The 27,068-nt window shown below is 40.7% G+C and overlaps 1 protein-coding gene across 1 annotated transcript; it reads right to left on the bottom strand.

Annotated features, from left to right (window-relative positions):
* Nucleotides 1-23,364: 23,364 nt before the first annotated feature.
* insl3 (insulin-like 3 (Leydig cell)) lies at nt 23,365-24,618 on the bottom strand. The gene is made up of 2 exons (XM_085804217.1): nt 24,321-24,618; nt 23,365-24,065 (listed from the first exon to the last, which is right to left on the bottom strand). The coding sequence occupies exons 1-2, from the start codon at nt 24,523-24,525 to the stop codon at nt 23,863-23,865; spliced, it is 408 nt and encodes a 135-aa protein (XP_085660343.1). The 5' UTR covers nt 24,526-24,618; the 3' UTR covers nt 23,365-23,862.
* Nucleotides 24,619-27,068: the final 2,450 nt, after the last annotated feature.

The raw sequence follows: 27,068 nt of genomic DNA, 5'->3' as shown, positions 1-27,068 counted from the left end.
CCGTCACCTGCGGGTCACACGGCAGGGGAGACCCGCGGATTACCATACCTCAAGAAGCTAGGCATCAGAGAGGACTCCTCCAGCTGGTTGCATTAGTTTATCCACTCGGGCACTGATTCAAAGGCGGATAACGAGCTGCTGAGGGAAGCACGAGCATGCAAAAGTGACGCAGTAGGACTGTAAAAAATAAATAAATAAATAAACACGAAATGAGGCGTTCCGCTCCTTTTAGCTGCTTCACGTTTCATATTCAAACTAAACAAGCACACCTGTGACCGCATTACGGTTAATCAAGTGGACGTATCACTGCGCCAAACAACCAGCCATCTTCTACAGTAGCCATTCACACATTTAAATGTTTTCAGCCCGATAACGTGATAATTACAGTAGGCCTATAAATTAAATAGTAGTGTTACAGTTTTGAGGAATAGGATATTTAATTATTCTTATCAATAGGCTTATTAAAACACCTGCAACAGACAGGGGTTCTCCACCTTAGCTAGGCCCTTGTTGTCAGTCATAGTAGTCAGACTTACGAGGTAAATTCATGAATGGCTCTGTTGTTTTGTGTGCATGAATGCCATTAAGGCTAAGTAACAATGCAGGCCCGCACTCTGCAGTATCTGCTGTTTCATCATGCTTGCATCATTTACACACACATATAGATTCATTTGGCTCTGCATTTTAACAAGTTAAAGGTTGATGTAACCAATGTTCAAACACTGATAAGCAGATAATAAAGAGGCAACCTTTCCAGGAAATAAGCAGTACTTTGTTGTATTTCTACAAAAGAATTAGAATGAGCAACATCCAGGAACAAGGATTAATCAAGTTCTCACCACAGAGAATTTAGGCCAACGCTGGCATGGAAAAACATAGCTGAAAAGACCTTGAAAATCAACTTAATGATGCTGTTTCCCTTCCTAAATGGGTGAGTGAAGAGAAAGGACAAGAGCGAGAGAGGGATAAAGCAAAATATAAAAGAGAAAAAAACAGGGTTGTCTGATTGAGTGGGAGACGAGGGAAAAAGAGGGAGGGGAGGAGGGCGGGGGGCAGAGTGCATTAGAAATGATTGGAGGGGAGCGCTAAAGAAAGAGTGCAGTGGATGGGGGTAAATTCAGATGTTCTGGATGATAATGCAGCCTTGTGTCCTAATGAAAAAAAAAAACAGATGCTATCTCGCTGCTGGAAAATGCAGGACCTCTTTCCCTCTCTATCTTTCTCCATCCCTGGTGGGGGAGTAGAGACAGTCTCTCTGCTCTTGAAGGGCCCTAACTCACTAAACACAGTGGGGGGATTAGCTTTAGCTTCTCCTGAGGGCCAACGTGTCCTCGAGGTGCAGAGAGGCAGGATGTCTATCCCTGCAGCAGCCTGTGGGTCTGTCTACCCTCCATCTACTCTGCATGGATGTCTGGGTTCCCTCTACCCTGCCCGCCTGCATGTCTTCTTATTCATCAGTCTCCGTGTGTATGTCAACACGCTTGTCTGTCTTTGTCTGGCCAGCTGTTTGTCCAGTCTGTGTATTATTTGTATTCCATGTGTATCTTTGCACTGGTCCATCTTTTCTCTGTCTTCCTCCCTGACAGCCTCCCCTCTCTCTCTCTCTCTCTCTCTCTCTCTCATGTCTGTCTGCATGTTGGCACTCTCTCTATTTGACTACCTCCATTTTGCTGGATGTCTTCGGTGCTTGCTCCCGGGCCGCCTGTCTGCTTCATTGCCTCTTTGCCTGGGCACTGCTTCTGAAAAAAAAAAGTGTCGAGAAGAAAGCTTCAGCCACACCCAGAAGCATCAAGAATTTGTTATTCACAACGCAATGCTTATGCTATAAATTTACAGTTCGACTGCTCTGCTTGTGTAAATTTGGGTGACTGTGGCTAATTTAAAATAGACCTGAGGGAAACACAGAACAATGACACAGACACACTTCTAATTAAGGAATTAAAGCAGGGTTTAATTTGTAACAAGGTCCGTTCATCAGAGAATTTAACTACGTACCTTGAATTGGATGTTACAGGATGCAGCTCTAATTCAAAATTGACGTCATAATCTTTAGTGGAACGACTATCAGCTATTAGCAGCACTGTTTTAACCTTCCAGGGACACAGTGACATTTTAAATTTTACTCTGTGGTATTTTTTCCTAAAGCCCTCATGGCTACAGAGTATTTATAGCAGTTGCCCAAAAGAGTCACTGTCCCTGCTATTACCTTTGTTTCTACTTCTCAATATCAAACCATTCATGCAGTCCAAATTAAATGTAATATAATTAAATGATTTAAGGCCTTTTCTTTGTGGGTCTATGTGTGTTGAATATTTTTTGTGATACTTTTGTTTCTTTGAACTAAAAGTTTAGTTAGAGGTAGTGATTTCTGGACATAAACTGCCCCACAAAGGAAAAATATCTGAATACAGGAAACAATACCCCCCCCCCCCCCCCCTTCAAAAAATATATAAATGTAACTCTTTTTATAGGCTTGTGGGAGCCTATCTGCTTCCACATGTTGTCTGTGTTGAGCTGAATTCCTCTGCAAACATTTGAGCTGGAGATGTGCAATTTTCTTCTGTGGAAAAACTTCACTTTCCACTTTCTATGTGTGTCTACATTTGAAATAGTTTTACAATTTTTGCATTTTCTGACGCATTCTCTGTTTATGATCATTCGTAATTCGTAAAAATGCCAACTTCTGTCAGGAAAAACACAAAAATTGTTATTTTGGGACTACAGGGTTAAAAAAAGAAAAAAAAGAATCTGAACTTCACCAACAGTTTCTGAAACATGATGTCTCAGAATAGCTGGCAATAGCAACTGCTTACCTTTGTTTCTTTAATAACTTATGAACCAGATGTTCAGATGCAGGTTTTGATGGGCAGCCAAATTATCCACAGAGGTGTCCTCCCCACCATAACAAGTGGACCGAGATTAAAACATAAACGAATGAAGCAGTTTCACTTTTAAATATCAGTGAGGATGTCTCCAGTGGCTCAGAGCTGAGCTGACAAACACTTTCCTGACATTTTCTTTGATAACATAAGATCCAGCAGTATAACAATCAAAATCAGAAATCCAAATATGGCCAAAATGTGTTTAAAACATACATTTTTTTTCCCACCTATGGCAAGCTACCAAATAGCCATTGTAAACACACAGTGGATATCATTGCAATGATAAGTGACCAAATGACACAATCTGTTGCCATGATTAAAATCACACATTTTTCTTGGTTTAAGAATTGCTGAATACATAAAAAAAAAATATATATATACGTATATATATATATATACACATACATATATCACACTGATCTAGTCATTTTTGCACATTTTAATGAGAAAAAATGTAACTCTCATTAAAATGTAATTGGTTTTAGCATTTGAAAAACTAAGAATGACATCCACAGACCACAGAGACTGAAACAAAACGACGATATCTTCAGCTGTTGTTTTATTTGCTGAGTCAACCTTATCCCCTTTTGGAAAAGTGATTAATCGCTACCACGCAACAAAACTTGGGCCAGGTTTGGCCCCGGAGGATTCGCCCATAGTAACCTTTGTTTCATAGGAAAAAATGATGAATTTTTGTGCCACATTTGAAGGAGCCTTATTGCACCAATGTTACGGAAGTTGTCCTCCAATGCAGCCTTTTAATGGATGCATACATTCGAGGAGAATATCCAACTTATTAATATTAAAACTAAAATTCCACAAACCATTTTTTTTTAAAAGCAATGCTCAAACCCAGATATGTCAGGTATGGAAATAGTTAGAGTGTCTAATAATGAAGATCCACTTTTCACACTATAAGTATCTCAGCCATCTAACTGGACATAAAACAATAGTGACTACTTGTTTTGTTTTTTTGGGCTGACTCCAGTGCCAAAGCCTCCTCCTCGCTAAACGTGTTTTGGGCCAGATGCTGTTTGTTGGTAATGGGCCAGACAGATGTACTCGCTATCCATCAGCCCACAACATCTTCCATGTGTCACTAACAGTCTATTTCCCGGTGGTGCTGTCTCTCTTTAAAATGTGTCATTTTATTGTTCTGATTTCTCTCTCTTCTCTGGGGAGTGGAATATGATTTCACAGAACATTAAGTGGATGGGATCTAAGGGAATAGTGAAGGGACCGGGGATGGTGGTGGCTGTGGCGCTGGTGGAGAGCGGCAGTGATCTGGCCTAATTAAGCCTTCTCCCCATCTCCTCCCTTCTCCTCCACCTTCACCCCTCCCCTCCCTCTCCCCGACACCCACTACCCCCCATGCTCTCTGATAGGTTGGTGACTTTCACCGTGGAGTGTGAAGGGCAAAGGAGTACTCCTCAAATCATAATCCGCCTCACTTTGGAAGAAAAAGGATTAGTCTAGCAGTAGCAGCCATGCAAAGGCACATGCATCAGCTCCCTGTGTCTGTCTAACCCTATATGTCATCTGTAAAGATGTAGAGAGAGTAAAGACACACATTATATGGCATCGGACCGGTAAAGGTTACACATTCATGATCCTGGTGGGTTGAAATTCTATCAGCTGATGAAGCCACAAATCAAAGCACTGCACAGCATCTAACCACTATCACTATAAGTACTGTATAATGTAATCTCCTGTCGGTCCATATGATGCCCCCTCCCTCAGATATACAGTTGGGGTTCATATGAAGGCACACACCTCGTGTTTTCTAAACACGACCAAAGTATCACTGCATGGGTGAGCGGTGCTAACCTTGTTTTCCCCAAGGCCTGAACAATTATTACCCAATCATCTGCTGTTATTAAAAGCACTGAGTACTCTGCAGCGCACACAGAGAACGAAAGACCCACAGAGGTCACACGCAGGGCCGTAAGGCCTGGATACAAAACACATGCTCTAAACGCAGCGGTTCAAATGACGAATGACTGTGAGTGTTGGCGTCACCGTCACGGAGGCTCAGGAGAGGCGGAGGGAGGGAGTGCGTGGTTGGAAGGAGGGAGGGAGTCCTGCAGCTACAACACATGCCCCCTCCTGCACATCGGGCACGGGGCTCGGGCAACCATAGGGTGATTGATAGCAGTGCCAAGACAACATCTCGTCAGGGGCCCAGTGCACGAGGGTGCCTAGCAGAGCTATGATGGACGAGCCCGTAGATGCTACATAAAAATCGAAGCCGGCATATATAACACATTCCCAGCTCCCTTTCTTAACCTGTAATGTATAGTGATAGAAATTTGTTTCGCAGTCCATTGCCGTGGACAGTGATGGATGCCAAAGAAAGAGAGGGAAAGTGGAAGAGGGTAGGAGAAGGTGGGGCGGTGACTCAGTGTGTGTGTGTGTGTGTGTGTGTGTGTGTGTGTGTAGAGGCCCACTGTGGGAATTGGTGAAAAAGTCCTCCGTTAAATGTTGTACCTTTTGTCTTTCACAGACACATAAACATATATAAAGAACTTGGTAAAACTGGCTATGCAGTGCTGTGCACTTGTGCAGTCATCTGTTTAATCATTTGCTGTAACTTCTCCGAGAACATTGACTGTTTATTAAGGTCGCATATTTAAAACCATTATCCCACATAGTGCCAACTTTGCATTGTTAACTGTTTGATGTTTGCAGCAGCATTTGCATCTTTCTAATGACCCCAGTCTTTGTTACATGTTCCCCTTAACATACTTCTATGTCTATTCATAATAGCAAAGCACAAACAGACGCAACATACCATTTTTGCATATAGTCAAGTGGCAATGATGAACATACTTGAAACACACAGAGCATGACTGTGCTGTTAGATGACCCATCATCTCTTCAAATTTGCAGTTTGCAAACAGTTTTCAAATTGTGGTAAATTATTAACAAACAATTACAATTAATTACATTTACCTTTTAGAAAGCCCTATGAAAATTGTAATGAAATAATTTGCAATGATAACTGCACACTTATATTTCATCGTTTAGATGTTGGATTATTGTTCATTTACTTTCTTGTAGAATATTTTTTTTTTATTATTATTGAACTGCTGATAAATAACCCCCTTTACTCCAGTGGCACTCCCCACTCTCCCAGCACATGCTCTCCCATGTGTGTGCTGTTTATGCCTTGTTGATGAGGACTCATGTGCCCACAACAACACCGACCACCTCAGTGCATCGTTAGCCTATCAAATTGACTTGTCGTCACCAATCTCCCAATGGCTGATGAATATTAGATGGGAGCGGATAATACCTCGACAGAGGAGGCCTCCCCCCACCAAGGCAGGAGAGGCTGCACACTCAGCAGTGAAGCGCTGCCCACTGAGACCAAACGCAGGCTGCTGAAAGATTCCCTTGCAGTTGTGAGCAGGATCCTGTATAATTGTGGGTGGATTTCATGTAACTCGGAGGGCAGCAAGAGGAAATGTGTCCACGTGTTAGTGTGTGCATTTGTATGGCAGAAAGAAAGAGAGAGGGGTGACAGAGAGAGGTATTCATCTCTATCTATCTCCATAAACCTCCAATTGGATTTTACAGCAGTTGCTTCTTCATCATGAACTGCGATGGATTGTGTTCCAAAGCTGCGGCTGTAAGAGGAGGATTTCAGGGCTTATGTTTTTTTAGTTATGTGTGAGGATGACAAGGAGGGGAGAGGAGCTATGCGTCAGAGATTTTGTATATACAGTGCATATGTATGCATGGCTCTGGAATACAATCTATGAGTGTGGTGGGCTGTATGTACATGCGCGCACACGCAGTTGTGTACATGAGGATGAATAATTGAATACACAATTACTCAGCACTTATTTGTCATTGGGCAGCTTAAGAGCTTCTTTCTTGGGTTTGCCAGTTTCTTAAAACCACAATCTGTGGTACAAATGTAAACAAATGGGAAACCCAACAGCAACCACTTCTCAAATTGACTGACATATATTTCCATTTAAGGACCAACTTTGAAACACAAGCAAATCGCATTCATTAAACTGTTCAGATGCTATAAAAGGTGTGATTACACAATAAATATTTGTGAAGCTGGTTCAACAAACCCACATCCAGATCAGCCATAAAACAAACAGCACTGACTTTTCATCCATAACTCTTCAATAACGCTTATGGAAATTCCTCTGTGTGTACAGTCGAAAGAATGATTGATTATGACTTTAAGAGAGGAGTTTAAGATTGAGGCTGTTTTGACAATGTTCCCATTACGTCAAGTCGTTTCTTTTTTTAGAAACAGACTAAAGTTCTTGCCGGAGATTTAAATAAGCCAACACTGAGTGGCAAAACATGGATTGAAACAGAATCCACATACACACTATTATTTATTGAACAGAGTAGTTAAATTTTGATTTGTTTACAACATTACTTTAATTTACATCAGGATCAGAAAGAGCTGGGTTTGAGTAACTGATTCTGACAGATTCCCAGAGTGTTTCATTTTATATATCAAGCAAGTGTATATATGTAGCAGCAATGCAAGAGGCTCTGCTGTGTCAGAGAGTTGATGATGGGCTGCTTACTACTCTGAATCAGTCCACATGAACAATCGGGCAACATGACTCTGAATAATCTGTAATCAATTCTCTATTCTAATCTATTAAAACACCATTAAAGGACTAGGTTGACATTCCTGGAAATAGCAATTTTTTTCACTGCGTGTTACAAATGTGACTCAACTCTACATGACTTCATTTCTGGTACCAGGAACTTCTTTTGCAACTGTAGTCAATACCCCCTGAACGCAGTATCATTTATTACAATACACAGTTCTTGTAGTTATTGTAATGTACTTTTAGTAACCTGCAAAACCCAGTCAAGCTGTGTCTCTGTTTGTTGCTTGTTTAAAGGGATAGTTCAACATTTTGGCAAATTGGCCCATTGCCATAATCCCTATAGTCATAGCAGTAGGTTTCGTTACCTTTAATTGTCGGTGTAAGCTATTTTTAGAACAGCGGAGCAGAGCGGCGAGCTGCTCAGAGCTACACTACAGAGGCTAAAGGAATTTCTTGGTTTCCCTCTTCAAACTCATCAAATACACAATCCAAAAACTCCAAAATGCTGTCATGGACAAGTTGTGACCTGCACATTCACCACGCTATGAGATAATAACAGAACGTTACGAGACGGAGTTGTTTTAGAGGTAAATTCATGCAAAACCGCTGATGCGCGTTGCATTCAGGGACAGTTTTTCAGCAAGCAGACTCTTGTCTCGAGGCTCCGTCTCGTAACGTTCCATTATTATCTCATAGCGTGGTGAATGTGCAGGTCACAACTTGTCCACGAAAGCGTTTTGGAGTTTTTGGATTGTGTATTTTATGAGTTTGATGAGGGCAACCAAGAAATTCATGTTCAATGAGCCTCCGTAGTTTAGCTCTGAGCAGCCTGCCACTCTGCTCCGCTGTTCTAAAAATAGCTTACACCGACAAGTAAAGGTAAAGAACCTACTGCTATGACTGGACCTATAGTGATTATGGCAATGGGACAATTTGCCAAAATGTTGAACTATCCCTTTAAGTGCCTACAGTGAGGGTTGTAAAATCGCTAGGTTTGCTCAGAGTTTCCCATCTCACACGGTGACATTATCTCAACCCTGTAATTTTTTCACATCACCTTTTGGTATCACCTCGGTAACCAGAACACTTACAGTAATCTGTGTTTAAAAAAATATAGTCAATGTCCATGTACATAATAACATTTATGACAAACCTGATTTAAGTTCTCATAATCTTCATTGGTATACTGTACATCTCACATTGTTATCAAAGGCACTGACACCAGAAGGCAAGGCGTATGTTTCTGAAAGACATAAAAAAAAAAATCATCACTGAATAATTAAGAGTGAGTTCACACATCTGTAACGTTGCCTCTGAAGGAAGGGATTCACAGCAGGGTCATTTTTAAACAGTATCAAATAAATTCATATGCAAATAAAACTGTGATATAGCTAGTAGATGAGTGAAAACACACACTTGTAAATAGAGAAGATTGCCCCAACCTAATTGGCATATCGAAGGATCTACCCAACAGATGGTCTTGGATTATATTCAAGGCCTGGCATAATGTAGTGTGATGGAAATGTCTGACACAGGAACTGCCTCTCTGTGTTCATGGCTACTAGATACATGTTATAATCATGAAGAGACACTCACTTTGACTCCAGGAAGGGTTTTCTTTGGACAGACTCCAACAGAGGTGAGCTCATGGTTAAACTTCAGCAGGTGTATGTTTTGCTATAAAGAAAGATTTAAGACTGGATTTTTTTTGCCTTGTGACAGTGTCTTTGCCAAAAAAGATTCTATATACCTTTATACAGCGCAGGCATTTGGAGCTACTTCATCGTGCCTTTGTAATGAATCACTGATATCTTACCCTAATGTCGGCTATGGCTGAGCAGGCAGGTACATTAGCAGTCTAAATCCTGTAAAGCCTTAAAGCTGGTGACAGGGCCACTAGTGGGTCAGTAGTACAGTAGCTGCTGGAAAATGCATTAGCTGATAAGATGGACAGCCCTGTGTAATAGTAATAAAATAGAATAGGCTAACAAGCTAGTCACCCATCGTCTCTAAGGGTTACATTAACATGGTGACTGAGCATGAGAGCAAATGTGATAGAGTTGGAGTTTAAATAGCTTCAGTGCTGAGGTGAAGCTGTTGTCTTGTAAAGTATCAGCTGTGAAGTGATACTAAATGTAACAGACCTGCATTGTAAATACTGACTTTTACATTGTGGCTGACTCCTTAAAACTTCTATTCACAGTATAACTGGTTTTAAATTAACATAGTCAGTTGATGAGCAGGAAGTTTACTTTAAAACATGATCAGGTGTTCAAGATTTTAAATTTAGATCAAATCCTTGGTTCACACGTCCTAATTTAGCGACTTCACCACTGTAAATTACAATGGTTCACATTCTTTAAGACTGACTTTACACCACATGTCCTTAGATATTCTTAAGTTTAGTTTTTCTGTATTGTCTTGTGTGGTGGAGTGAAACTGAGATACCATGAATTTGACCCAGTGTTTTTACTTGCTGAATAAATGAAAAAGACATGAAACTGAAAGAAAGAAGGAAGTCTGATACTTCAAACTCATTAACATGCACATTAACATGGCGTTGGTCAGGCCCCAAACATCACCTTGTCTAATGCTGGAAGAGAAATACACTGGCCGATGGGGCTCCTGCATTGTGTATTGATGAGCGTGACTGGATAGGATGACAGCGCAAAGTGAAACCAGAGACCCTTCACAGAATTAGGCAGGGACGGAGGCGGTGACAGTGGTGGCTGTGGTGGTGTGATTTAGCATTTTAACATTATCACTTAACAAGACAGGCCTGGCACAGTGCCCCAGTGGGCCCAATGAGAGCGTGAAAGGTATGGAAAGGAAGGAGGGCAGTGAAAGAGGAGGAACGGCAAAAAAGACCAGTGCTTCCTGTCCAGCCTCACCTTTCTTATTCACAAGAGAGCAGGGCAGGAAGACAGAACGACATGGAGACAAATGGAGGAGGGAGAAAAAAAAACAGAAAGTGGGAGGGTGCACTTCCACTAGAAACTTAATTATGCATGACAGGGCAGCTGGAGCAAAAGAGAGGAGGAGAGATGGATGGAGAGGGAAAGAGGAGAGTACCCACCTACGCAGAGGAATGAGGGGGCAGGTGAAGAGGAGGGGGAGTAGGAAGGGCAAAGGAGATAAAAATGAGTGGTGGTGGTGGCGGTGGTGGTGGGGCTGAGGGGAGGTTTCTGTCACGCTTAAAGGGGGTTGTAGGCGGCGAAAGTTGCAGATACACAGGAGCTGCAGGTGTTAATCTGCTCAGAAAATGGAAGAAGTAGATAATGTGAAAATGAACATGGGTCATTATTCTTTACTTTCTATTAAGACCTGTTAAAGTATGAAGACACATAATGAAGTACCATTCATTGCTAATTGCACACCTGCACTGAAATAAGACTGAGTGTACAGCCTCATTAGCCTAGCTTCTCCGGCTCAGTGGTGCTTTGTTCTGGATGCTAACATTAACATACTAACAAGCTCGCAGTAACAATCCTAACGAACTGATGTTTGTCTGGTATGTGATTATTGCTGAGACGGATGCTATTGTTTGACCTGATGGCACCACATGAAAAGCTGATTTCATAGTTTGTCCGGTTGTGGACACAGGGAAATATGGAACTCGTTCCAAATATTAAAGTGATGTGCCAACCAACCATCAGTGGTAATGCAGTTAAAGTCATTTTGTATTGGCTTCACTTTTCAGAGCCCGAGGCTACATCCACGTTTTTAGTCAACAGACCAAGAAGCTATAGTCTGCTGTAAATATTTTCTATGACATTAGATATTAGGTTACAATAACAAATGCTTTTATTTTGAAATAAGAATGTGTTGTGTTGTCTTCCGCCAGTGTAGCATTTAGACGTTAGTTAAGAATGTTACTGTTGCTAAGTAATAGCGTTTAGACATTAGTTGCTACAAAAGAATGTTACTGTTGCTAAGTAACTGCAATTTCCTCCTCGTACTTTTATGTCGCCGTTGTTTGTTTTCCTCGCTTGTAACTGTGTTTCCGTGTTTAAATCAGTAAATATGATGGCTTGAATGAGAAACGGCAGTGATCGTCAGTTTTTAAGAAGCTCCAACACTTTTGAAACAACATTGTCGTCCCTAGCCCAGCCACACTGTTCGCATGATGTCAAGGCAAATTAAACATGGCTAATATGAATATTATTTACAAATTGTAGCAGGGCTCCAGATTGCCCCTAAAAGGGAGCATTTTGCTCCTAAAATTTGAGACAGTGCGAGTAAATTTTTCATCTACTCGCGCATGTGCAACCAGTAAATTTGCTGGATTTTTTTTTGTTTTTGTTTTTTTAACAGTGGTAAAACATGGAAGGGGCGACTCAAAGAATCTGTCATTAGCTACAGGTGGCAGGACAATGTTTGAGGATCATAAATGAAAAGAAATTGTGAATATTTGCTTTGCAAGTCAATTTACGGTGTGTCTGCCCCTAAATTTTCTGCTTGCGCTCCTAAAATTTTAAGTTATGGGCTACTAACTGTGCTCCGAGTAAAAAATGTTAGTCTGGAGCCCTGTGCAGCTTATGTTGCAAATACAAAGCAACTACTTTAGTAATCATGTAGCATTGAGTGCACCAGACCAGAAATCTACTGTGGGGCCAAAGCTACACCAGTATTTAGGACAAACGCCAAATTTAGAACAAAAACTCAATTTCAGTGGCACCATTGTGATTATTGGACGGTACTGGTTGAGATGAAGTAAATTTGTGCTGGGGCCAACTTTATTGAACTCTGATCAATTGTAAACTGTCTTCATAGTGTTGACCTTTTAGGAATTGGAGAGTCTAACATGGAGAGAGATATCATATTAGCTGTGTTGCTGCTTTCAGTTTTATATAACCTTGTTCTGCTGAATGACAGCCAACACCAACAGAGCTTTCCTCCTCCATTTAGCCACAAACCAAAAAAACAAGTACAACACACATCTGCTCATACTGCACTAAGCTTAGCACCACCTGTTTTGTAAGGGTGTGTATGTAGATTTAACTGTGTTGGTTTTATGAAACATATGACATGAAAAAACAGTTATTAAAAGTGTATTATTTCTGTAGAGCAGTAAAATAAGACAACAAGCTCATGTCCCCCGCCTTCCTCTTCTTTTGCACCTGCCAGGTTCAGGTGGATCCTCTTTAAAGGCACTTTTGCCACAGAGGGGGCCAAACCATTAAGCCTCTGTATTCGTTAATGGCTCCACTTACTGGAAGTGACAGAGAAGCAGCTTTTCAATTTCTTAAAAAGCTGCCTCACTGTACTAAGATACTGTTCCTGCTGTTGCTCTACTCCTCTGGGCTTAAGTATCCCACTGAGTCACACACACGCGCGCGCGCGCACGTCGCACACACATAAAGGGAGAGAGAGGCAAACAAAGCTACAACAATAGAAAAAAACATGCATACACACTCCCAAACACACACACCCATAGACGCACCTTAGCTTGCCAGGAAACCCATGCACTCTCATTCTGTCTTCATCACACACCCTGATGGGGTGGAGAACTGGAAGTTACACAAGCAGCTTAGCTCTGATTAGGTGAAGTGTATTGAATGGACTGCTCATGTTTTAACAGCAGCCTCCCCCCGAGATGGACCCGGCTGATAACAGTGACAGGAATATCGAAGGAGGCAGGCCGACAAAAAGCTCTGTGTGTGTGTGTGTGTGTGTGTGTGTGTGTGTGTGTGTGTGTGTGTGTGTGTGTGTGGATGGCTATACATTGTGAGAACCAGTTTGAGGTTGTTTTTTAAAAGACCATTCAGGCAAAGACATTTTGATCCTAGTTGTGAAGGTTAAGGTTAAGCTTACGAACTAATACAAAAATGTGTGTGTGCATCCATGAGGTATGCTTGATTTTACTTTTCTTTTTTTTAAAGTATATTTTTTGGCCTTTTTGCCTTTATTTGATAGCACAGTGAGATAGACAGGAAAGGGGGAGGCAGAGAGAGAGGGGGAATGACACGCAGGAAATGTCTACCCGAAGCGGGGACGCCTCCGTTGAGGACTGTAGCCTCTACATGGGGCGGCCGCTCCAACCACTGCGCCACGCACCGCCCCTTGATTTTACTTTTCTAAGGCAAACTGGGGATATTTGTTTTGAATGTCATGTAAATGATTTAACATTGCTACGTACATGTATTATAATCATAGACTGTAAAAAGAATGGACGTAGCGTCCGTGACGTCACCCATTGGTTTTGGGGAGTCGTTTTTGTGACTCAAACATGGCGGCCTGGACAGCGCCATGTTGGATTGGCCGGCCGAGAACCCGCCCACTGGCCTCTAAGCAGCTGTCCACGGAGCTGCTCGGACCTGTCACTCAACGTTTCCGCGCCCTGATTGGCTAGAGTTTTAACCTAATAACAGTAAAACTGTAGAGTTAAAAAAAAATTCACCCCCCTCAGAGTGTGTGCGGGGGTAGAAACTATCGATTGAGACGAAAAAACGTTCTGACACCAGGCTTTTAACATGTTTACTGAGGATGTAAAGTCGGCGATTTTAACACGGGGCTCTATGGGGAATGCTCCCTTCTGACACCAGCCCCCAGAGGAATCCGAGGGGATTGCAGTTTTTTGAACGCGGAAGTGAGCTTCACTTCTCAGACCGACAACTGCCCCCTTGATTATAATACTTATAACAGAAAGTGAAGGCTATAGCCATAAATGTAGTGATTCATCCACTGCGTTGTTCAGCTCTCTAACAGTGTTTTACTATCACATCAAGTATAATCTTCTCCCACATCTTCACAGCAGCATCTTTAAAGTGAGCATCATTGGAAATACGTGCCCCCCTCCAGCTAAGTACTCCAACCCAGGAGTATTTTGTCAACATTACATCAGCTACAAACAGCCCAGTCACACATGAGTGTATGGAAGGATGAGATGGAGGGAGTGATGGATGGAGAGAAAGAGGTGCAATGGAGCAATTGGGAGCAGCTGTGAAGGAGCAGCTGGAGTAATCGTTTTTCTGGGCCTGCCCACTGCTGTCTCTCCCCTGTCTCGTTTTTCTCCTCTTACCCTTTTCATACTCACCCCGTCACTCTCACACCCAGACAAACACACACATGCTTCTTCCATCTCTATCAATTACCTCCTTCTTTAAAGGGATATTCCGGCGTAAATTTAGCCCATGGTCCAACGCACCGTGACACCGAGCTAGACCCCCCCCCTCGATGAAGTCTGCTGACCGCTAGCTTCTCTAGTTGTAGCAACTTTAGCAAGTCTATTTTCTCCATGCGCACACCGCGACCAAAAAGCCACTTATAGCCACAAATAATGCTCAGAACAGCACCAAACTTAATCAACAGTAGGCTACAAACAGGGTCCCAGCACATAACACGCATCAAACATATGTTAGCTTAGCCTGGTTTCTATTGAAAAGAGACGAAAACAACTCACCCACTCTCCTTCAGTTATACGCTAGTACGCAACTTTCCGCGTCCAGCACACCGTCCAGGCACTGACAACACATGGAGTCCGACTGGCAGCATAAATATTCAGTCTCAGCGGCCACTGGCAGGCAGTGACCACACATGACCACTTGATTCCCCCAGGTCCAGGACATAGTCTCCACCGGCAGCTGTCCGTCTTTCACTTTTCTCCCCCATTTCCTTCAGCTTGTCTTCAGTAAACTCCGTCTCAAACTGATAGCTACGCCCATCGAAATGAAACCAGTCGTCCTTGTTCTCAAACTCCATAAACTCAGTTGTGTTGTCCCTGCTGTGATGTCTGCTTCACTATGTTACAGACAGTCTCTTCCGGCAACAAACGTCGTCCTGATCTCGCGTGTGACGTCGCGTCAAATCTCGCGCTTGTTTACGAGATTTTCTCCCGCACATCTAAAGTTAGAATTTTTTTTCTCTTTATTTTAAGCAAATGCATTTACAAACTAGTCAGGCAAATGTTATATCTGTGTCCAAAATTTAACAAGAGCAGACATCATATTTCAGAGATAAGAATCATGAATAACATTAAATAAACAAAAATTAACATATGTGAGTAGAAAACAAAGCAAACACATATCAAACATAAAAGGGAAGAGAAAAAATAAATAAATCTACATCTCAGTAATTGAGGGGCATTTTTTGTTCTTCCCCGTTGAAACCATACTGTAGGCTACGGGTTGAAACATGGAGGCTGCGGTGGAAATTATGAGCGGCATTTTCGAAGGCGTTTAGGTGCAAACACATATCGATCGGTGCTAACAGCTCAGATCCATAAAAAGAGCAAAATTTAGGAGGATATTGAGATGGATGACGTGCAACAGGCTTAATAAAAATGCCATGACAGCCCGTTATTGCAACAACTGTTGCGAAGTCACGTTGCTGCTTTGACATTTTATTTACATTTGCTTCGCACATGGATGTGACAGCAGCGGATGTTACGATGTGCACAGCTTTGACGTCATATCGGAGCCTTAATGTCAGTAAATTCGAGTAAAAATACAGACTTCACTTATCCCGTGCGAATGCACCGCAAGAAACACAGACGTGGGGGGTAATTTACAAATCACCAGACGTCCCCCAGGTAATATCCCGTGCGAATAGGGCTTAAAGGTGCCATATGTAAGAATGTGGCCAAAAACGTTTACTGCAGTCAAATTCAAAACACAGCGATCTCGTTTTTTCTCCCAGCCGTAGCGGCAGCTCAGTGGAAGCAGACTGAGGCTGAAATGCCACTGACGCTGCGTGACTGGGAGAGAGGGCTAGGTGGCGCAACATGTCAACACGTAAATTCAAAACATAAACATGATTTGCAGTCTGCAAAAAAGATTTTAAATGCGAATACTCTGGCTGTACTATTGTTGTTGGTGAGTTCATCATGTTATATGAACATTACTCCTGAGTCTCTGTGACATATTAGGAGGATTTTACGGCCAGTTGCTTTAGATTTCTTTCTTGCATTGTTGGTTCTTTTCTTTTCAACCAGTCTGTAAATAATTTCCAGAACAGCTGGGTTTTAGAGCATGTAATAAAGAGGTGCTCTGTTGTTTCAATATCATCTTTACAGAAAACACACAAGTTAGCCTACTTTCAAATCCAAATCTTAGTCTTAAAAATGAATCTTAAGTTAGAAATGCCCAATTCCGTAAATGTCCCTGTGAACACTTGATAAAAACTTTTATAAACCGATAGGCAAGATACGTAAGATACATAGGAACTTTGACTGCATTGCATGGAGTAATAATCACACATTTTCATCCTTGAGCTGCGGGACTCTACTTCACTCGATAATCACCTCCACGCCAGCGGACTGTACCTGTAACCATGGCAGTAACAAGTAGACATCACAGAAGGGACAACACAGCTGAAACATGCATCCATGGGCTGAATTTATGGAGTTTGAGAACAATGACGACTGGTTTCATTTCGATGGGCGCCCCTATCAGTTTGAGACCGAGTTTACTGAAGATGAGCTGAAGGAAATGGAGGAGACAAGTGAAAGAGGAAGAGATGCCGGTGGAGTCTAAATACTGGGAAAATAAAGTGGTCATACTGTATGTGTGGTCACTGCCTGCCAATGGCCGCTGAAACTGAATGTTTGTGCTGCCAGTCGGACTCGCGTCACAGACAGTGTGTTGGACCATGGGTTAAATTTATGCGGAATATCCCTTTAACTACTCTAATAAAACTAATTTTCTGTTTTGTGTGCATAACCACACAAAATTTCTCATTCATTACTCATATTGTCAAGGAAAAGTGCATGATGAAATATATTCATCAATGACTGAGCTGACATCTTCAGCAATATCTGTGACTAAATCTCTTGACAATATCTGACAAAAAGAGAGGAGACTTAAATGGGCCCTTAAAATGAATTGCAACTACATTTTTCTGTATTTTCACTAAGATAAAATGAGAAGATGAAAAACACAACTAACGACACAATCAAAGCTAAGCTGTCCTATCTAGCACTTAGCTTGTGTTGAATGCTAAGAAGTTCTGAATTTTTCCTTTACAAATGTAGGAGTGCATAAACTCAATTTAAACACTCACTGCGTGACACTGGAACACTACCACTTACACAATTACACAATAAAATCAACATTTTTCTGGCACATGCTGAACATTATATGATTTATTTCACAGAGTTCTTTTTCATTTTGTGGGGTTGGATACTCTGAGTTATTATCAGACAGTAAGTTAAAACCACAGCAATGACTGACTCATACTGCAAGAGTCGGATTGCATTGGGGTTGCTAATGTTACCAGACTCCATTGCTTTATCGTCTTTCATGTCTGAATGTAATTAATAACAACAGACCAGATTCCCTCTCTGCAATGTTGTAATCCTAATCACACATCCTGTCATTTTGTAGCTTTTAGCCTAAAACCAGTGGAGAGACATTTTATTCCACTTTTCTGTGGTGTGACTGAGATGCTTGAGACTAAAAATCCGACGTTTTTGTCGACTAAAAACCATCAGAACATAGCAAAAAGGACCAAATATAATTTGTGTGAAAAGGTGACACTTGAGGACAGGTTTATTTCAATAAAAATTATTGGATATGCTAGTTAATTTGCATAAATTATCAAATTCGAGCAAAATCAACACAATCTAGGCTACTGTGTTTTACACTCATATTGATATACTACAAAGCTCTCCCACTTTGATCATGAGTGGTGGTTAATAAAATACTATGAGAATATATCATTTTCATTAAAACAATAAACATGATATGACCATGGTTAAATAGCAACAACAGATTCTCAGTTGTTCAACTCTGCCATCAGATTTGGCTGCAAGCGGCAAAGCATTACCTGTAGCATTCGGCTCTGCAGCTGCAGAAAACTTGCCTGCAGTTAATGACGGCTGCTGTTGCCACACTGCCCTCTACCAGCTCAGCTCTATTAGTTCAGCTTCACCACCTCTCAGTGGCCCCAAGGTTGTGAGAAAGTGGTATTTAATGTCTCTGTATATGTGCGTGTGTGGTGGTGTTTGCTGCATGTGCATCTATTCTGCACTGGACAGATTAAGCGGATATAATGACATGCATATGGAAGACCATATAGGACGAGAAAGTAATTAAGGAATTTGAAGTAGTAATTGGCTTTGGTTCAGAGGCCACTGGCTGTGAAATATTTGGGGACATTTCAGTTGTAGGAGAAAAAGGAATTAAACTGCCACTATATACTCATGGCCTACATACAAATTAGAAAATACTAACCAAGTCATATAGAGTAATATGTCATCACTATTAAATGTTTATTATATATACTCACTACTATTATTACCTGTATTATAGCTTCTATCCATATATAGCAGTCCGAGTGATTAATTAATATGTTTAGCCCTATTATTGTAACATAGCTTCTATTAGATATGACTACCAGAACTTTCTAAGCACTTTAGTGATTGTAAGCACTTTATCTCTTACTCGAGACACGGTTGCACGTTTGTATTATTGTTGTACTACTGTATTGTATTTGTATTATTACTGTAAACTGAATGCTGCTATTTTATAACTGTGATAACATGTTTTTATTTATTGTATTATTGTATTGTACTCCTGGGAACATCTGTAAATGGGACAACAGATGGAAATTCCTGCGGCTAAAATCTGGCTTGTTTAGAATTCTGTATCACTCAGTCTTTTTCATGAACTTGCACTGTCCCACCCAAATTTTTAAAAAAGGCAGAATCTCCTCTCTAATGCTATTAGGACAATCAGGGAAGAGGAGGAGGAGGAGGAGGAGGAGGATGACACCCCTGAGAAACGACGCTGTCCAGTGATCGCCTCCCTGCCGCCCCAGCCACAGCATCACTCTTCACACAGCGGAGTACTGTAAATCCTTTTTATTTACTCCAAAATGCACAGTCAATGTCTTTACTCTGCTGTAATAGAGTTTTATCTTAATATTATAATTTATGAGGCTACATAAAATAAAGGTGGCAGCCTGTAATTTATTAGATAATATACTGTCTGTTTATAATAATGGCTATGTCTTGGAAAGTGTTTTCAATCACTGCACGGTGAAAACATAGGTGTGAATATATTAGACCGCATAGACTATTAAGTGTTTCTTTGTTTTTTTTCAGTATCTAATACACAGTGCTAAAGATAGTGAGATCAGAGCACACAGAGAGACAACAGGAGAGCTTCTTTGGAAGTTCTGTCTTCCTCTTCTCCTTCCCCTGAGAGCATCCAAGCACACAATGCTACTGGAGCTGTCACTGCTGGTCAGCCCATCTAAATGTTGTAAAGCACGGAAGAAGACAGACCCATCATGTCGCAGCAGGAGATGGCAGCTGATGCAGATGGAAAGATAAACAAGTTGCACAGTATATGGGATGATGTCAAGAGCTGGACATGAAGACTTAGGACTGCTGCCTGAAGTGTGCAGCAGCGAAGATGTGCTTTGTCTTTTTCAAAAGCTTCCAGGAATCTGTGTAGCCTACATCAAGTTAATGGTTATGGTCTATCAAGTCAAAAGAGCATACACACTGGGATTTTTCCATGAAGCATTATATATATATATATTTTATTAGCTATTAATAAACCAAATGTTACAGCTCTTTGTACAAAAGCCAAAACAAAACAATTTTTACATGGCTGTTTCTGCAACACAAAACCAATTCAACATATGTTAAAAACTGTGTTTGTGGTTATAGTTAATATGAGGAATAGCTTCAGCACACTGCATTCATATTGTACTGGAGTTAATTATCATTTTACTGCTTGTAAACAGCTTTCACATCAGCATCCCATTTGAAATTGTATTCAGGAAACTGATTGTTCTGAAGGCTTAAATACACCTGCCACTTAAACTTCACCACTTATTCAAGGTAGTTAACCTTAAATGTAATGGATGTTGTGCTGTATTGTCAACGCACACTCACATAATCAGTTGTACCATCATGACAATCTTCTTGAGTGTTTTAGTAAAAACATTTTTCCACAACAACTCCTTCTGATCACTGCAGAAAGAAATGTGCAGATGAAAAGCTGAGCACAGACCTCAAAGATCTTATGCAGGACAAATCAACCCTCACCATCTTCGTAGCCACTGCTGCTGAAGATGAACGTGGATGCCAGTATCACTGGACTCGACTGGAAATTACCCAGTAGGCTATGAAGGCAAGTACATGCATGCTAGCATACAAAATACAGTTTAGTTTCCAGTTCAGGCTCCATGGAAGCTTCATTTATTTCTCATATTCATGAACAAGAGTTGATCCGATCTTTGTCATGCAACAACTTTGCAGTCAAGACTGGCACACAGCTCTAAACAAAGACAAGGACCCTGTTACTGAGGATTTTTTTTTGACACAACATCTGACAGTTTATGTTACGTCGCAACACGCCTGGAGCACCGACAATAATGGACACACAAAAACAGACATGTCAGTCATTGTCTTGGCTTCTGCTCCCAAACACACATGTGTTCACTGGTTATAGAATAAAGCACACAAACAAACAAGACAAGTGGTGTAATGAGTGTAAGTATAGTGTAAGTATAGACATGGACTTCAGATGGGTTTCCCGGGCTTCTAAACCCACGCACACAACCATTTATGCAGAGCACATGCACACAGTATGTGCAAACACTGACACATGCAGAGCATACACATCAAAACATGAACCACACATACACACACACACACACACCAAATATAGCATCCTTAGCCTTGACACTTTTACTGTTGGAAACAAGAGCACTGAGAGCCATTTCATTTACATGCAAATTGACACCCACCAGTCCACACACACACACACACATGCCTGATGAGCTTGTGTGTGTTCCCATGTGTTTGTGTATGAGTGCTCATGCCTGTGTGTGAGCAGAGCTGCGCTGCTGGCACTCAGTGAAGGTGCTGTTCTGTCCTGCTGCTTCGCTTGCGAACTGGAACTAGACACAAAGAGATAGAAAGACAGAAGGAGAGAGAGAGAGGCTCGGATCTCGTTGCCATTATTCAGTTTAGCAGCTTTTCAGTTTATAAAACGGGCACGGGGAGAAGCCCATCAAAGAGGCCCCATGCAGCCGTGTGTTTGTCATCTCACATTGTACCGAATAATGATGGGCTGAGGCCTAGGAGTGTCCTCTGATCAGATTTCTCCCCTTGTCACAGGGATCACCTCAGTCACTTGAGGAGATTGAGCATTTTTGCAGTAATGAGCACAGAGAGACTGATCGTCATGGCAGGGAAAGGAAGGGAAAAAGGGGAGGAAATGCAACTTTATACAGTGACATTAGAATTCAAAACTTACATCCTTGACTTGGCTGGAGGAAGCATCTCTTTGGTGTCAGCAGTGCGAGGCGAGTGCTGCTGCCGGACAGAGAGCGGTGCAGAAGGTACGTCATTTACAGTAAAATATATAGATATCTGTCACTCTCTGCTGGTTAACATGAGACACTGCATGAAACTGCTCTGTCAAATCACATCCTGCCCTCTCCTGCTCTCCCTCCAATGTTTATCTATTACAGTAAAAGAGCTAAAAGTTTCTGTAGAATATAAATAATAATATCCTTGCCACTATAGAGATAATGTTGTTTTGGGTTTTTGAGCTACTGTTGACTTTCTCAGGAATTATTCTCCATCTATGTTGCACTGAATGTTTGTGGACCAATTTTACATTTTTGCACATCCAAAAAATGAATCATAATTACAAACAAATGAATGAACAACTACTAGAGGGAAACACGCGGTAAAAAAAAGAAAAAGAATGAAAGTAAGTTACTGCCGTTTCAAGTTTTGCAGTTTTATATTGAGATTGACATTTTTGAGGATATTACTATTCTCAATGCAGATTGAAAATAAATATCACAGTATCTCTTTAAAAATCATAGAAAGGAAGGTGCTGGTTTTAAACACAGTATGAAGTCTTTCTGTGACTTTGTCTATGCTGCTTATAGAAACTGCTCATGAATAATTCAGTGTACCTTTAATGTTATAAACTTACTCATACTCTTACTCATTAAAAAAAAAAAAAAAAATCAATAGAAACAGGTTAAAGTTGTAGCCCAGAGTTTGAAATCCTCTCGTTTGTTTTATACTATAGAGATTAATTAATTGGCAATGTTCATTGTCCTCATTTTTCCCTTCAATTAGCATCAGATGTAATAATTTTCCAGGAAACATTGGGAAATTAATTGGAAACTACAGATCTGTAGAATGTGACCTATATTAATTTGTAATTTAGTTTATATATTTGACTCCTCCATCCAAGATGAAATGCCCTCAAATGGCATTGGCTTACTTACCCACTTTCTGACTCCTTGCCATTATACAGAATGCATTGTTTCAACAGGATGGAGGACACAGGGTAGAGATTGGTTTATTGTCTTCAAAGAGTAGAGCCAGTTTTATGGCTGGCAGCAGTTAGCCAGATGTGGCCAACTGTTCAAAACATTGTCTGACTGTTGTTTTCTCTTTGTATCTAAAAACCTTCCAGACAGTGTCATCTGCTTCCAACTTGATCTGAATTTAACATTAATCTTAGGGTGTTTAGTCAGATAACGCAGAAAATAAAACTAGTTTCTCAGAAACAAATTGTACGCACAACACAATCCATCCATCCATCCATCCCCAAATAAAACCAATTAACCAATCAGTCACTGTAGGCTGATTTCATTTGCTATTAGGAGTCATTTAGGACGGCTGCAGTATAGAGTGGCAGATAATCAGAAGAATATTTGATTATCCATTGAGAGAATTATACACCCGTCAGTGTGAGGAAGTGGCTGCGTTACAGAGATTATTTCTGTTGTTATGGAGCTGAATGGCTCAGCCAATGGCCTCAATCCGATTTAGCACTATCAGAGCAAGTACCGGTGCTGGTAACTGCATTCACGCTGTTATTAATCAAGTGTAGTTTTTATCGTATATTATTGTATATACTTGAAAATCTCATTTAGTTTGACTCATTTGCTTTTCAAAAGTTTATTTTCAGATTGACAACAAATCAATACTGGTGTTGTAAATACTATACCCAAGAGTAACTTAGTGCATTGCATTGACATTACATCAGAGAAGTTGTGAACCATGATCAACCTTCACAAAACAGCTGAGATATCACAGATAAATAAAATTCATTGATAGTTATCAAACAATGTATTAATTTTTCCTTCAATAATGAAAGGATAATAAATTACTTTAGTACAAAATGATCTTTTCGTTTTGACAATCTGTCAGTAAAACCTTGTGATTTATTTTTTGCTCTGCTTAATGACATACTCAATAATTTGATTAAATATAATCAGGCATTTATTATTTCTAATGTGCAGTGTGTCATCACTGAAAATAGAGAAAAAGTATTTTCATATTTGTTTTACTCTTTTTATTCTCAAGCATTCAGCAACTTGGTGAAGGCATCTATTAAACTCGCAACACAGACCAATCTAAGACTTCAAAACTGCATTTTTTGATGTGATAGCCAGGTCTAACAAAACTGTATCAGCTCTTTCATGCTGCATCCTTTCTCGCAGCAGATATCAGATATTCTCCCAGCACTTCGTCTGATCCGGGAGGACAGGGGGTACCAGTGAGGAGCCAAGGAGAGGACACCCTTCGTCTCGTCGGACTCTGGAAGGATGTCCACTGTCTCTGTAGCCCAGTGCTCCTCCGTGGAGGCATCGAGTTCCCCTGCGCAGAAGAGAAGGAAAGATATGTGGAGTTTAAAATGATGACTGGAAAACACTGAACTCAAATCATATAACAAACAAAGAAAGACAACTCCTACACAGCAACAAAGACAGTTATATAGGCTGTGCATTTCTCAAATGTAGCTTTAAATTATTAAAATGGTAAATTTGACTTAATGCTGCATGGGGCAATGTTGCAAGGAGTGTCTCCCAACCAATGCACATGATGTTTAACAATGTAACTTAGAGCACTTACGGTGTGGAGCGAGCTGCTGCTGCTGCTGCTGCTGGCCCAGTTCTGCGTCCGGGATGCTTCTCCTCAGCCGTGAGTTCCCACAGGATGAGACGGCCAGACGTATCAACTCCCTCCCACACATCTTAATCCTCTCCTCTGCTTGAACCGTACAAGCTGCAGCCACAAGCACCATCATCAGAGACACCAAATTCTTTGCAGTGGCCATTGTATGATGTGTTGCTGCTCCTCAGTTGGTCCGTAGAGGCAGGAACTGAATGATGTTGGGAGTGCGGAGACAGTGACTTATGAGGGGTACATGAAGGGGTTTATATATTCATTGTGTTGCCCACAGTTACAGTTTCCAAAATGCTGAGGCCACAGGTTGTTAGAAACATGTATTCAGCCTTGGTGAGGGAAAGGCATGTTCTGATCTGGAGCTCAGAATGATAGTGAGGCAAAGTCTCCTCAAGGTTGAAACTGTGGTTGAGATTTGAGAAAGACTATCTCAAAGTATCACGCAAGAAATACTGTGAATCAGTTTGGGTGGAGCGTCATAAGATAATCACATAGCTCCAACAGGTTGAGGTCTGAGTTTGGGCCTTGATTGAGAAAAGCAGTAAAACCAAGATGCATTTCAATCTGTTCGACTGTTAATAATCCCGGTGTTTGCAGATCACAACCTTATATTATTGTTTTTTAATTCAGAAGCGTCCCTAAGCTGCTCAATGTTTGTTTGAAATTGAAAGTTGAAAGTTATGACGGTGAATAATTTTCCTTGAATGTGAATGTTGCTTTAAACCTTATCTTGACACATCTTGAGGGATAGGAGCTAATTGGAACACAGTGCGACGGGCAAAAAGATGTCAAGGATATTGACGCAACTATTCACACACATGGTCACCTCAGGCCATACTGTAGCTGCATAAACACGCCAGTGATGACTGTTTCATATTTCCAGTGCCATTGAAAAAACATGAAAGGTGGCACTTTAATGTCTTAAATGTACTTCTGGCTATGCTTGGCATTTTAACCTCTAATGACGATATCACTGCTGAGTAATGACTCTGCCCAGCTGCTGCGCTGAGCGGTAAACACAGTTGTAAATATCAGTCTAACTTAATTTCTTTCACCTCACTGATTCATGTGTTTTATGTCTTGCAGAGGGGGTTAATGTCAATGCTGCTCATTAACAGTATTGAGTTAATTCCCCCAGATATTTTCCACACAGATATTAAGCAAACTACATCAGTGCAAAATTGAATCCAAGAAAATGTCAACTGTGAACCGTCCTTGTGAGTTGTTTTCTGAAATGTCATGGTGTTCATGTCTCCTGCCGATTTCGCTTTGTTTTGCACTTCAGGGTCACAGATGTAAAATCTTCCATATCTTTCCTAAACAAAAGGACACATCTATGTCTGTAGTTTCACAAACAAATCTCGTGTGTCTTTTCAAAGATCTGCAGGATTATCACCGGTGGGGGGGTTTTAGTGTCTTTCAGCTCGTTGTTTTGGCATTATCGTCTTTAGCCTTAATGTCTTGGTTAAGTCTGAGTATAGATCTCAGCATCTTTGTTTGTAGCTCTGATAAAATAAAAAGAAGATGTACAGTAATCTAGCCAAGCACTAAACAGCAGACAGACTCACAACTTGCTGTTGAACCCAGTAGAGCAGTTTGCAGCTAAAAGGAGAGTCAATATACAGTAGAACTGGTCTGTGAGCTTTTTCAGTATCAATTTGCAATTGCTATTACTCAGAGACTCTTCTTGCTTTGAGATTATTTGAAGAAAATGATGCCAGGTACCATGTTTGGGGCACTGCGGGTCTGTCTGCACCAATTAAATCACATATATTATATATCAAATATTAGCTTTTTATGAACAATAACTTTAGTCGAATCCGTTCTTGATTCATCTTTTTGTATCTGTCTTTGTGTCTGTCTGACCTTTCCCCAATGTCCCTTTTGACTGCATCTATTCCTGTCTACTCGGTCGGGCCTCAGTCACACGAGACAGCCAAAATCCCCCAGTCAGTTCTCTTGAGTTTTAATTGATGCTGACGACACTATTAAACCACTGGCATCTCTCCCAATACCTTATCCTGTAATGCTATTAGACAGGAGCATCGTCCCTCAGATGAATGAGACAAGTGTCTGTTAATAGGCACATACCTCGCTCTCAGGTTGATTTTAAAGCAAAATAACAATACAAGAGTGCTATGAAGAAGAGATTTTTTTTTAATTCAGCCAGAAATCTCCTTTTTCCTTTTTTGATGAGTAATAAGAGGTATACTTTTTAATGCATAATAAAATGTGTTTGACAAGGTTTCCAGTTTGTATAGCATAGTATGTGTTACTGTTTTGTTAATGCATAATAAAGAAAATTAATGACATTTAGGATTCTCTACAGTCACTAAATAATACGTTTCTACTCCGAGAAAGGAATGAAATTAATTTAATTACTAAAACAAAGCTAAATAAAAAGCCCTTGACCTGTGTTACCTTTCGTTTGCATTTTTTTTAACCAATGCAGTTTTTAATCACATTCATACAGTAACAATAGTTCACGCAAAAGAGGTGTAAGGTAGATTGACAGATTTCAACCAGCAACTCCACAAACAAAACCAAGTTATTGCGTCAGGAAAAATGTCAAGTGAGTAAAGTGTAAAGTGTTTTTATACTGATGAAACTGATGATTCACTCAATAACTCACTGAACCTGCAATACTGTCTCTTATAGTGTTTCTTATGTGTGAAACAAATGTGAAATACTTTA

The sequence above is a fragment of the Trachurus japonicus genome, chromosome 17 (assembly GCF_045865225.1).
Source record: "Trachurus japonicus isolate A0001 chromosome 17, Traja_1.0".
NCBI lineage: Eukaryota > Metazoa > Chordata > Actinopteri > Carangiformes > Carangidae > Trachurus > Trachurus japonicus.
The sequence above is the reverse complement of the archived record's forward strand: the minus strand, read 5'-3'. Positions and strand labels throughout refer to the sequence as shown.